Genomic DNA, 14,115 nt, shown 5'->3' on the forward strand with positions numbered 1-14,115 from the left:
AAGAATACAAGTCACATCTCAAGTGATTTAAAATAGTTTAATTTAACAGAATAATTTGAGAGTGAAAACCAGCTCTCCTGATTTTTCAGCCACCTTGAGATCTGGTGTACTGCCACACACAGCTTCAGTTTGGAGGTTTGGTGGGGCAAGGACAAGGTTTCTGAAAAATCTCAGACAAGTTAAGCAATTTATTAAAGATTTAAACATTTCTGGTTTGTGAATTCTGATTACAGAGTTTTCTTCTAGATAAATCTTCTTGAAAGATTCTGGCTGATAACAAAAGACTAAGGGATTGAATTTAAGAAAAAACTTAAATTGCTTGCTGAAGACATTTTCTGAAATTATAGGATGAATTTAGCACCAGAAGCATGACTCTCTTTTTGCTGAAAAAACTGTACTCTTTACACACAGCCAAACCACCCTGAATATGGAACACTCTATAGTGGAAATTACTTCCTGTGGAGCTTTTTCCCCAGTATGAAGGAAAAGCTGTTAATCAAAGGAGTTATTTTCTGTTCTCTACGAACCCTCAAATGTCAAAGAGGAGTTTTGACCAGCTGTAAGCTCAGCTGATTAACAAACTTCATGTTCATCTCATTCTAGAGCCAAAAAAATCCATTCAACACCAATCCCCTTGTTGTTACTTCTCCAAATACCCTATTTATAGCCAGGTCAGTTGGAAATATTCCCCAGTGCATGTCTCAAACTCATGCCTTAGGTTCAAAAGCAGGATGCCATGGCCATTTCCCTCTTTTTTAGCTCCTACAACCTCACATTCCACCACAGTTCTTATGTAGAATATTTCATGGAGGAAACTTTCGGGGCAGTTCTTTAATACCTACTTGGAAGCAACCCTGAAGTATTTCTGGATGAAATAAAATGCTATGCCCAGGGGCACAAGGGCCACAAGGAACCATGGAGTGGCGTAGGAGATCATCCCAATGGCTGACAGGCACAGCAAGGTGGATCTGGTCAGAGACTCCAGGGTGGGAGGGATGTGCTAGAGGGAAATGAAAAACATCCATGAGGAAAAAATCCCTGGTAGCACCACTATACACCTTTTCCTACAGGAAAAGTGAAATAATACCACTATGTACTCATTGAAAGTCTCCTAATATCAGGAGTCTTTCTGTTTCTGTGGGTCTCTTAGCCAAATGTACAGGGGTTAAAAAATGAGTCAGTAGGTTTTTGTTTTCTAAAGGTCAGAGTTTCAAAGATCATGAGGAAATAGGAGCCATTTCCACCTCATTTATATATCAGGTAAGGAAGAGAAAATTGTTCTTGATCTGCCCGATATTTAAAGAAGTAGAATGCTCTGTCTCAGAGTTTCACAATTTTTATTCCATGTTCCCATCAACCTTACATTCAGGATTATTGTTCATCCAAAAATTTTAGTGCACAGCCATAGTGAAAGCCCTTTCTCTCCCTGACTGCTCTAAATCCACATGTTCTGCCAGCCACGGTGGAACATTTATTTGTCATACCTACTCCCTGTAGGTATGTTGTTATAGTCTACTGTGTTTCCTGTTTCAAGCCCAAAATCTGATGTTTTCTTCATCCAGATCTCCCAACAGAATCAACAGTCTGAACATGAAGAAATGAAGAGCCATCACCTCCCACTATGTTTATTTTAAAGGTTACCTGCCCTCATTATTACAATTGTGTGCACTTTTTGAGTGTCCCTATTATCATTCCCAGAGCCTGGTTTTGCTATGCTTTTCTCTACTGAATATTTTATTACATCATCTTATTCAGATCTACATGAAAATTTGCAAAGTCAGGATAATAAACCAGAATATATTGATACATCTACCTGATCAATGATATTTGTATCAGCAGAGAAGCGATTCAGAATTAGCCCCAGCGGAGTCATGTCGAAGAACCTGTTGGACATATTAAAACCAAAAAGTAACCTGTAAAGGAATTCCAGTTTTGGATTTAAAGTCCAGTCAGACAGAACACAGAGCTGTGTATAGCCATTGTCTAAAACCAAGCAATAAATATGAATAACATACCAGATCATCTTATCTGCATCCTGACTGTCTAAATGCTTCTTTTGGCACTTTCCCCTGAAAAAAAAAAATTGTCTCCTCTTCCAAAAACGTGCTGTCTTATGTCCTGATTTTTCCTTCTTGCTCCATCAGGATTTAAGATCCCTTCCAAAGATCACTGCCTGTTCCTGGCTGCTGCTCAGCTTCCTTCTAATGTGCACCAACCCCAGATGTTTCATGGAGGCACTGGGATAAATTTATTTATTATTCAGGCATCCTTTGGCCATTCTGCTGCCTGGGAGACCCTGGGTATTGTGCACAGAAGAAGCCTTGATGCCCACATGGTTTGACACCATGGCCATTGCTCAGAGCTGGAGCTGGGTGCTCTGGAGCCTGAACTGCCCTCAGAGCTGTCCTTGAACCCCCAGCACTAAAGGGGTGCCAGCTTTCTGAAACATTTCAACCAGATAAAAATCAGGGCAAAATTTCACATGTTCTCTCATGGAATGTTTTCCCCCCATGGTTATCTCACTAATTATTTTCCCTTTTTGAGGCCTTGAAGGAAACAGGTCAAATTTAAGAGCTTTTCCTGGGAGTACCCTTGCAGCTACAAACAGGACAGGTTTTGACCATTTAGCTTTTCAGGGACATCGTTTTTGCTCTACCTGATCGGTCCAAGGATGATCTTGTTGAGGAGATTGTGGTGCAGGTTCTTGGCTGCTGTGAGGCCCATCCACTCCACAGTAAGGGATGTGATGAGGCAAAGGACAATCCCAGCTCCAGAGAGGATGCTGAAGACAGCTACATGATAAGTCTAATGGAATGACAAATACATCAATCCTAGAAATAAACACCCATTTTTCTTTTCTGCTAGAAAGTTTCCAAGGTACCTGGTACCCATCAGCTAATATATAATATCTCTTGTATTACATAATTATATACCACCTTTGGGAAATAAAAGAAATATGATGGAACTGCAATGATGGAACTGCAATTAATTAAATCCACATAATTAGAAGTTCTAGCAGGTCTAAGATTCCTCACTCTCTACCTTGAAATGGTAGCTCTTAGAACTGTGAAGACTGATTATGTGGACAAAAAAGAAAGGATTGTTAACCAAGAAACTTAGGGAAAACAAGTAGAATTTCTCAAGAAATAAGGCATTTGAGAGATGTTGGAAAGTTCCACTTCAGTAAGTTCAAGCATTATGAAATTCACAGAGCAAGTCCTAAACTGATCTGCCAGGGTTATAGCACATTTAAGCCTTCTGAAAGTCTAGTAAGTGGATTCCATGAGATATTGTACATGACTCAAATGTACAGTTATAAGCAGATTGTACTTAAGCAGAACAATTGAAGACTTCCATTACTTTTTTTTTTCTGGCAGGACACTACTTGAAAGCCAGTACTTAGGAAAGTGGGGTCATTGACTTAGAAGACCAGTTGTAAAATTCAGATGGAAAAGTTTAGTGTAAGGCTCCTTACTTTGAAAGGTCAGTTATTTTTCTACCCTCAAATGTTCTTCTGTTTCAGTTCTGAATGGTCAAAAATATTGATAAAATTTGAATTGTCTTATTTTAACATTAAGAATCTGTTCATCCTGTATAATCTACCTGGCATTTCAATCCAGCTGGCTTCCAGATGAACAGCAAAAAATTACTTTAGAACATGTTTTCTTTAATTTTTTTCCCTGTCAGTCTCCAAAATCTGGCTCACCTTCTCTGTGCTTTTATCCTCATCAGCATTCCTGGCTTCATTTGCATTGTCCATGGATGTCCACGTAGCAAGCCAGTAATCTATGGCCACAATAACTGAGTGTTTCAACAGCTTGGAGAAAATCATCAGAAAGAGCAAGAAAAATCCTCCAGAGGTGAGATATCTCCAACAGGTTTTCCATGGCATCTTTGTCCTGAGCCTCAAGACAGTTGACATGTTATCATCTTCATCTTCTTCCTCTTCCTCCTCTGCGACTCAGACATTTGATCAAGTTAGCATGGATTCAATAATAACTATACCTTGTTTTACCATTTTTGTTGGGCTTTTTTTTTCTTCTGCTTTGAATTTAAATTTTAAAGTCAAAATTCAATTTGTCATTTAAAACAGCAAATACTTCAGACATATTCTCATAAGACTTTGCCTGTGCTCTTTAAGGAATTCTATAGTTTGACTTGTCATGTGACAAGTCTTTGACTTGTCACAGTTTTAAGAAGACGTTTTTATAAACCAAGTCTTCACTACTTATTATTTAGAGCAGAGACCAGGCCTTTCCCAACCTGTTCGTCAACTTTTATTATACAGTCAGCAGAGCAATTTGGAAGATTTTAGGAAACCTTCCAAACCTTTCCATCCAGACACTTCATCATCTGTTTGCATGAAAAAGTTCAATTTTCCCCTCAATCAACAGTACTAAAATGATAATTGATCACATTCTGTTGAAACACAAATGGTGGAAGACTTCCGCTATGGAAAATATATATTTCAGAGGTGTATAAACATGAAATTTAATTTTTTTATCCCAGATAATAAGAATATATATCTCACAGTCCTGCAGGCTGCACTTGAGGAAGGGAAATGTTGACAGCTCTTGACAGCTACCTCATTTTTTTTCTTTACAATTTTTACTTCTATCTCATCCCTCAGTAACTCCAGGCACTGTGAGTTAGCAAAGACATTAACTTGTTCTGATACACCCTTATCTGTGCATGATGTTTAGGGAAATATATGGAGAATCCCTTAAACAAGTCCAATTGTAAACAGGTCAAAATGTTGAGCTTTCCACTATTATTACCAAGTGTCATCAACAGAGTCACACTTTGCTGCTAAGAACTACCAGCTATAAAAGTGGAAAGGCAATGAAAAATGGTATTAAATAAAGTGAAATTGTAAAACAAACCTTCATCTTCATCTTCCAGTTGTGACTTGGATTCTCTGGGGTACATGGCCCTTCTAAGGGTTTTTCTCTCAAGAGTTGTCTGGTCAGCTTCCATATCCTAAAATAATTAGGTTATTATTATTATTATTATTATTATTAGTAGTAGTAGTAGTAGTAGTATTAGTATTAGTATTATTAGTATTAGTATTATTAGTATTATTGTTATTAATTAATAATAGGTTGTATTCATTTGAGAGATCATTTATTAATTTGAGAGCTTAGCTGTTCAACAATTGTAGTAGTATTTGCAGTAATCTCAAAGAGACTTTATATGGATCATTTAACTCATAGAATGGAAAAACACAGTATTTTTCAATTTAAATTTCAGAGAATTCAGCTTTGCCCACTTCTTTCCCTCTCTCTGCCATTCTTTCATTCCCTCTCTTCTGGAAAGGTAAAAACTTCAAAAGTATCTTTAGAGAATCCTAAATGTTCCTGGCAATAACAGAATAAAAGGATAAGAGATACCATAGGAAGTTCCTGGGTCCAACCCTTGCCCCACCAAAGGATCAGTTGTGCACCGCATTTCCAAGGGTTTCTTGGCTAAGAAGTGCTTACAAACCATCCATGATGGATATACCACACACTTTCTGGACAATCTATTCCAGCCCCTAAAACTCCTTACAGGTCATGTGGTTTTGCCCTAAAGTCAAGTTGAAAACTTGCTTCAGACATGGTTTGGGGTTTTTTTGAAATTGAATGACAAATATTTCTTTGCAGAAAAGTCATCCTTGCCTAAATGTTCCCATTTACCTTTTCCAACTCTTGATCTTGGCGATTCATCAGAGTTTTCCAGTGTTCATATAGCTCAACATCCTTGTTTTGGATATCCTTTAGTGTCCCTTCTCTAAGCACCATTCCATCCTTCATTGCTATGATCTAGGGGAGAAAACACCCAGCACTCAACAACACAAATACCATAATCACTGACCTGGATCCTACAATATATGTCTCACCATTACTGACACTACCATTATGCAAATTTCTGTTTTCATTTTATTCAATATTTTATTAATAACGTCTTAAGTTTGCTGGCACAGCTCCTAAACTGAAACTTGTGTAAGTCATGCTTTCCTGCACATGTAAAAAGTATTGAAAAGAAAGGATAGACAGTTGCAATTAAATCAAAATTCTTCAGGCCTTTTAATGAACAAAAAAAAACTCTACTTAAATAATGTAAAAATGAAATAGTTCTTCCACTATAAAATCTGAGTTAGTTAAAGTGGCAGTTAGCTACATGGCATATGGAATTAAGGAGGGACTCTATTGCAGAGAAAAGCAATAATCCCATTAAATGTTATAGTGTTAACTTCAGACGTACATTCAAATTTTCCCCTGGTACCTCTTCTCTTACCCAGTCAGCATGTGGCAGATATTGTAATTTATGTGTCACCAGAACAAGAGTCCTCTTGTCTTCTTGCAGAAACTTCAAAATCCCTTCCTGCATTAAGTGATCACTTAAGTGAATGTCCAGTGCAGAGAATGGGTCATCCTGCAACCACATCAAATTAAAAAATATTAGAACAGGATACAAAAGTGAGGTTTATTCCTCAAATAGTATTTTTAAAATAGGAGGCACCTGTCTTTACTGATGTTTCATCTCTCTCTAGTGACTAGGACCCAGTCAGAGGGCTGTGCTCCAATGAGCTGGACTCCACTGCTCTTCAGTTCACAGCAATGGACTCAGTTTCATTTCTTGTGTTTGGCTGTGTGTAGTGCTGGTGCCTCACTGACAGAATGCAGGAACACCAGAACTGAAATTTCCCATCCAAATTTAAAAATGCCAGGATCCAAAGCCAAACTTGGGCCCAATTTTGGTGTGAAACTGGCACAGGAAAATTAAAGCAGAATTAGCAACTCATTTCCTCCAAACTAAACTACAGACGTGCTTGGTCTTTACTGTGAGTGAGTGTGCCTGGAAATAAGGCAACATTCAGATAAGGATATCAATATGTAAACATTTTTTCAATGTTTACTCAAGAAGTCTCTCCTTAATTTTGAAGAGGCTCAAACAGCCCTTTCATGAACCTCCTGAAATTCCTAATATGCCTTGAAAGTAATATCAGAGAAGGGAAAGGCTGTCCAACTCCACAGCACTCTGCAGGAGCATGCTGAGCCCTCAGACTGTTCATTATGGCTCCTTATCAGAAATCCTGCTGATTTCTGTGGGACTGATAGTAGGTCACCCCTGAGAGCAAGAAGGAGTTAAGACAATCTGTTCCACTCTTCCAGTGTAAATCTGTACAGGAATTCCCACCTTCATCAGTCTCCCAGGATGTTTTGATGCTGCCTCTCTATAATTTGGTTTTGGAGTTGAATACAAGTCCTCATGGGTCTTCTAAATATCAACTAAATATATGGAATTACAGTTTTATTACTAACTTTGCATGTTCCATGTGAAAAAGAAAAATCTTACCAAGAAGACAATGTTGGTGTTCTGGTAGAGTGCTCGAGCTACACAGATTCTCTGTCGTTGGCCTCCACTTAAATTAATCCCCTAATGATTCAAATGGATAAGAAATAGTCATCTTTGAATAAACATTATGACAGGGCTTTGGAAATGTGATTTTTTTTTACAATTACAGAGTTTATAGTAAAAAAAACCCTTCATTAAATTGCTAATTCTATTGATAAACAAGCATAGTCCTCATACAACATCAGAAGAAAAGTTATTATTAGTGAGTAAGTATAAATTATGAAGAACTGCTCTGAGCACAGTAGGCTTTTTAGATTGAAAATGTAACCAATACCAGCATCAAATTTTGCAAGCAAAATATGGGAGACTTTGGTCAAGAAATCCCATTTGAGAAATAGCTGAAGAAGCAGAAGAGATTTCAACTTTTTTGGTAGTAACCCTTGGTGATTTACAATTATTTACCAGTCTGGCAGCCCAATACAGACTAGAACTGTCTGAGTGACATCAGGAAGTGTCTTCTTAATACAAAGACCAAGCAGAGATTAAACATTCACATTATTTACCCTTTCTCCAATTTCTGTCTGGTCACCAAATGGCAGTAAGTCAATATCAGGCTGCAGAGAGCAGGCATCTGTAACAGCCTTGTACCTGAAAAACAACGTGGTCATTGCAATTGTTTACCCAGCCATTCACTCTGCTAACACAAAAATCTCCAGGTAGACATCACCATGAAGTTTTTATTGCTCTGTCATGGCTGGATAATTGTAAAAATAAGTAGGGCAAAATGATTATTGAGAAATACTCCTAGAGCATTGTAAATGAAGCATTGTAAAAAAATTACATCTTTATTAGAAGCCTTTATTTGCAAAAGACTGCTTTTTAATTATGTAAATTATTGAGTACATTCCTCCTTATCATGGATTTGTTTTGTTGGACTGCAGAGTGTTTGAAGACATTTTCCATTGAGTTTTTATTCTTCCCCCTTTAAGTGCCTCTTCATTTTCTTTGGAGTGATGTTACAGGACAAAGGATCCTTATAGTGCTTCTGGTCTTACCAGAACCAGCAAACCACTTGCAAAATTTTGAATTTTTTTGGTGAGATTTCTGGGTCTGTAGCAGGTGATCTGCTGATGAGCAGCTGGGATCAGACTATATGAGTGATGAAATTCAGCCTTGCCCCTTTGAAGCTAGTGAAACAAGCTGATGGATGCAGTGGCTGAAGAATCTGGTCCCCCCTGAAATTTTGGTGCTTTTCTGGATTTTGAGTCATTTGGTCATGGTTAGGTTTTATCAAGTCAGAATAGAGTCATACATCTTAGCACAGACTGAGGGGAACAGGGTGTATTTTCAGGAACTGAAAACAGAGAGAGTGTTGCCTTTGAAAACATCAGCAATTAGTTTTCCTTAGGTCCAGCCACTTTTCCCACATTTGTTAATGACCTTTTAAAAGGCTGGAAGAAGTAGGTGCAGAATAGGCACAATAGAAGCTGTGCACATCAGCTTTCACACTTCCTTCTCCTGTATTTCTAAAGGAAGAATTAAGGTCATTCCCTGGAGGCACCCCACCTTCATAAATGCTGGTTTTGGAAAGTGGCTGCTCCAGTAACTTGATCACAGCAGGATTAGCACATAAACTCAATGGAAACATGCCTAGAATCCCTGTTTCCAGAGTCCTTTGGCAACCTTGGGCTCCATTAAACTAAATAAAATTACATAAGTAGTCTCCAGAGACAGGATTCGTCTCACCTTGGAAATGACACATATAGCTTCAGCTGTATTCCATGGAGTGCCACTGCCACTGTGGGATTTCTCACAACATCTTAGATACATGCTCTGGTTAGAGGAGCATCCTGGCTTAAACCAGAAACCTTCCTCTAAGGTGAACAAAGTCAGGTCAGCTAAATCCACCACAGGTTCAGCATGCACTGATTGATATTTTGAGAATCTACAAACTTCCTCCAGAAGATGCCAAAAAACCCACTTTAAAAGGAGCTGCCAGGTGTTTTTGCAAGGAGGTGGATATTTACCTCTGCTTATTAAAGGGGCTGCCAAAGATTATGTTCTCCTCCACGGTGGCATTGAGCAGCCACGGCTTCTGAGCTGCGTAAGCCACGGAATACCTGTTCCTACTGCAGACAGACACAGAGCTTTAGTAAGAAACAAAGCCCTCACACTATGAAATGTCTGATAATCGGGTTTTTTAAAATGAGTTTCATGAATGTGCATTCAGAAAAATACAGGGAAACACATAAGCAAAACAAAAAGAAGGGAAGAGTTTTAAATTCAATGCTTTTGTTAGAACAGCACCCACTCTCTCCCCTGATGGCAAAATCTATGCTTTAGGTTGCATTCTATTCTACTACAAAAGGCTGGTACCCACCTCAATCTAGTAATTGCAATTCAAATGCAAAGGTGAATTATGAATGAAACTAGAAATATTAAATTTTCACAGGAGTAGTTATTTGGCATGATCTTCTCTAACATGAAAACACAGAGAGAAAAAGCACTGTTCAAATGGCATTGGCACATTTCACTTGCTGTTTTCTGAAGTGTGAGATTATTTTATGTGGCCACACATATAAAATACTTTTTTCTCAGTGAATACTTTTTTTCCTTTCAGTTTATTAGATCCTCAATGATATTGGAAAAGAGGGCAGTTTAATACAGATTGGGAAGAAATCATGGTAGCCTCCCAAGGATTTATTAGGTATATTTTAAATGTGTCTAAATACCTAATGACATTTGTCAATAGGGGCATGAATGTTCTTTACTTCTGTCTGTTTTGCCAAGGTACAGCAGCAAAAAGGGTGATGTAATTTCAGAAATTTTTCTGAGATGTCCAAGGTGATGTGAGGAAGGAGGTGTGAACTGGTACCAGCTCATGGATCTGAACACTTATTATAGAAACATGGAATGGCCTGGGTTGAAAGGGACCTTAAAGATCATCTTGTTCCAATCCCTTCCATGGGCAGGGACACCTTCCACTAGCCCAGGTTGCTCAGAGCCCCATCCAACCTGGCCTTGGAAATTTCCAGGGATGGGGCAACCACAGCTTCTGAGCACTCTGTGTCAGGGCCTCACTACATATACAATAAAGAATTTTTTTCTAATATCCAATCTAAACCTGCTCTATGTCAGTGTGAAGCCATTCCTCTCGTCCTGTCACTCCAGGCCCTTGTAAAGAGTCTGTCTCCATCTTTTCTTTAGGCTCTATGCTGGTTCTGGAAGGCCACATTGAGGTTCCTTCTCAGTCTCTTTGATGGTATTGCATCCACCAAAACATTTGCTTAGCTTCATTTGTGAGCATGTAGGATTTACTACTGAGAGAGGGGGTGCTAAGGTAGGAGAAACAGCTGGTTAGAAGCTGTCAGCAATATCCCAAAACTTCCAGTTTTAGCTGTTCATATGCACATGTATGAAATACTTCCTCAAGATTATGGGCAACAAACCATGGTGTGGCTCCCAACCACAGCTCTGTGTGCCACTACCTCTCTGTCATTTATGACATACTTTTAGTGGAGCTTGTCCTTCTTTTAAACCTGGAGCCAGGGGTGGAGTCCCTGCTTGGCTTCAGCTGGAACTGAGCTGGCTGAGGAGCTGGCTTCCTCTGTGCCCTGCTCCATTCCATCCCAGGTTAGGCACCACAGGGAACCCAGTGCTGGGCAGAAAACCCAAAAATACATGGGAAGAGACACCTAATGATGCCTCATACCTAGAGATTCTGCCTTGCATGACAAGGAGCACACTGAACTCCCACTGAGGTCAGATGGGAGATGAGCATCTTTCAGACAAAAGACAGAGGTAGTGGTTCACTGGCTGGAGAAGTGTGAGATCCACTGGATTTGCACAGTCTATCAATTAATCCCACAGTAAACAATTATCAACATGGTAAGGAAACATGGAGGTGGCGTAAGAGCACAAAGATGAGGATTTGGGGAAATTCTGAAGAAATTAATGAGTGTTTTATGATACACTAGTAAAGAAATAATACCTTCTGGATGCTTCAAAAGAAGGTTCAGTTTCATTTACACTGTAAGTTATGGTAAATGACATTTAGTAAGCAGGAAATATAAAGAATAACATTTTGTGCTAGTTTTACACACAGTGAACGTGGAGTTAATTACATACTTTAAGAATTCAACATAAGTTTGGGGTTTTATATTCTTGAAGGGAAAACAAACAAGGTCTAAGCAAAACCATAATACTTCTTGAAATGTGACAGTTTTGTATCTACGAGGCATAGTGGCTAAACAGGCAAATTATGTTGTTAGAAAATGTATTAAAAATGAAAATTGTATCATAAAACCTATTAAGAATTAAAATATTAGTATTGCCTGGCAAGCAATAAGTTAGCTTCTCCACACAGTTCTGCCAGTGGCCTGCAGAAGTTGGTAACTAATGCCAAGTTTCCCCTGGAGTAAAGATGAGTTTTGCAGCTGCTGTAGGATCAGAACTAGTTTTGAATCTCTTTGTAGCACTAAGGCTGCATAAAGCTGTGCACAGCTCTACAACATGTAGGTTTTCCTTGTCATCCTCCACTTCTTAAGGATCATATTCTTAATTAATACATTCTGAAGAGCATGCAAATATTAGCAGTGACATGAATGACTTTGCAACTCCCTCTGTTTGGTAATTGACTTTTTAACAGTTCCAAGAGCATGGAATGGCAGAGAAAGCAGTTTTGGACCAGCAATGATGCTCATTCCAGGCATGGTGATGTATCACTGCAAAGTGCAAAGCCTAAAAGAGATTATATCAGGTGCATAGAAATGGGTATTGGAAAACATTATTTTCCTGACTTTAAAAGAAATCCATGAACCAACAAATCCTCTTCTCTCAGGTCTATGAACAGTCCAGATAATACACTTTAATTCTGAGGGAGAAATGACTGCTTGACTGCTGGGATACCAGTAAATGCAGCTGCAATCATCAGCAGTATACCCAAGTTTAGAAAGGGCATAAAAATTCAAATAGCATGCAGAGTCCTTGAAATGCCAGACTCATGGATTAAGCGTCTTCCCAAAATGCCAGAACTGAGACATGTTGTTTTCTGTTCTGCACATCAGCTCTCTGAGGACTTGGATAATTCAGGCCTCCTAAAATGCACAGTCTGCATTTTCTTCATACACCAATTGCCAGAAAATGTGCTGCATCAGAGGGGAATAAGTCTCTGAAGTGTCACAGAGCCACACATTGAGGTTCAAAACAGACAGCCTCTCACTAAAACTTGGTCTCTCATTCAGCAGAAGCTTCCAGTCTTCTCTACAATGGAAAATAGTTACAAGAAAGCAAAAGATGAAATCTAAGAAGATATTGACAAGAGGCTGGGAATTAGGTGAAGGCAAACAAGAAGAAGAAATCCTAAATCTGCTCTATTCAAGACCTCCAAACTTTTATTAGGAGAGCACTGCAGTGATAAAGAGAAAATGCTTTCAGGTATAAGTTTGGGAGCACCCTCTGAACTACAAGTTAACAGAAACTGGGCACAAGCCTTGCAAGACTCCTTGCAATTCCATGCCAGATTTAATATGCTTGCCATGATAACCAGAGTTTCTCAATGGGCATGGACTAATTTTAGGAGCTCTGTTTCTTAAATCCTTTTTCTTTGTTTAGACATTTCATTCTCAGCTTAGCTTGACAAATAGACTTTGATTCTCCCAAATTATGAATGAGATTTCTGTGAGAACCCATATTCACCAATAATCCCATGAAAAAACACAGAGAAGACCTTTAGTGAGCTGGGACCTTTACAAACAAGGGGATTAAGTATTTGGTTTTATACTTTATTACCCTGCTGAATCTGTGAGAGTGATGTGATTGCAGGGCATGGGAGTGGGCTGAAATTGAAGCTCCTGAGATTTCTAAAAAGGGTATTTTATTTGCCTGAGGGGATTAGCATTTATTTCCTCTAGTTCATTTTTTTGAGGCAAGATGAAGACCAAGCATCTATACAAATTCCATACAGGAGTTTAAAGGGATTTAGGCCTGTCCCTGCAACCAGAACTGGTAGTTCTGCTGGCTTTGGCCACTGACATTTATGTGGATGATTTTTTATCCCTCCAGTGCTCGTTATGCCCTTCAGTGCTTTCTGTGAGCTCCTGTGGTTGTAATTTTTGGGTGAGTATTGCACTAGGCAATCTTTCTGAGGGGAGCACTGACTTTTCCTAATACTTGTCGCATTCTTCTGCATACTTGAGGACAAAACAGGGTATTTTTGAGGATCTGTTTAACAGTTCTTGTGTTTTCTAAGCTTTTCACTTAGTATAGAACAAGCTGTTTGTGCAGAAACTATTTCAATGTAGAAAAAAAATGTAGCAAGTGAAAGTTTCCACTTAGCCCTTCTTGTCTTGGCAGTCTGAGAAGATAATAATAGATAATCAGATAATAGAAGATAATCAGGTTCTGATTGTTTGGCTTGATGTGCATGAGCGGAATATATGTCTCTGCATGATGCCCACAAATTATTAAGAAATAACTTAATAATAAATAACTCTCATCTGAAACAAGCATGGCTGAATGACTACACCAAGACAGCCCCATGCACCAGTGTCTAACAAGCCTCTCAAGCTGATTGCTCACTGGGAAAACAAAAACCCAGCTCCATGTCTAAGGATGTCACATTTCTGGGCCATGTCTCATATAACTGGGGAAAACTGAGACCCAGCCCATAAGATTTGCCCTGGCCAAGATCTTTTACAAGAAGATACACGGCCATGCTTTATTTCCCTGAGATGCCAAACCAGTGACAACCCTGGCAGCAGGACACACAGCTCTCAC

The 14,115-nt window shown here is 38.9% G+C and overlaps 1 protein-coding gene across 1 annotated transcript in view; it reads right to left on the bottom strand.

The window, feature by feature from the left end:
• The window catches only part of ABCC9 (ATP binding cassette subfamily C member 9), a 61,671-nt gene that overhangs the window by 18,428 nt on the left and 29,128 nt on the right, over positions 1 to 14,115 (bottom strand). The window contains exons 18-28 of the mRNA XM_053978168.1: positions 11,330 to 11,368; positions 9,366 to 9,467; positions 7,902 to 7,986; positions 7,339 to 7,419; positions 6,277 to 6,414; positions 5,676 to 5,801; positions 4,884 to 4,980; positions 3,707 to 3,954; positions 2,657 to 2,805; positions 1,814 to 1,883; positions 843 to 1,000 (exon numbers count right to left, since the gene is read on the bottom strand). Of these exons, the coding sequence (XP_053834143.1) occupies positions 843 to 1,000; positions 1,814 to 1,883; positions 2,657 to 2,805; positions 3,707 to 3,954; positions 4,884 to 4,980; positions 5,676 to 5,801; positions 6,277 to 6,414; positions 7,339 to 7,419; positions 7,902 to 7,986; positions 9,366 to 9,467; positions 11,330 to 11,368 (1,293 nt within the window). The remainder of the gene's footprint in view (positions 1 to 842; positions 1,001 to 1,813; positions 1,884 to 2,656; positions 2,806 to 3,706; positions 3,955 to 4,883; positions 4,981 to 5,675; positions 5,802 to 6,276; positions 6,415 to 7,338; positions 7,420 to 7,901; positions 7,987 to 9,365; positions 9,468 to 11,329; positions 11,369 to 14,115) is intronic.

Source organism: Vidua macroura, chromosome 5 (genome assembly GCF_024509145.1).
Source record: "Vidua macroura isolate BioBank_ID:100142 chromosome 5, ASM2450914v1, whole genome shotgun sequence".
NCBI classification, from domain to species: domain Eukaryota; kingdom Metazoa; phylum Chordata; class Aves; order Passeriformes; family Viduidae; genus Vidua; species Vidua macroura.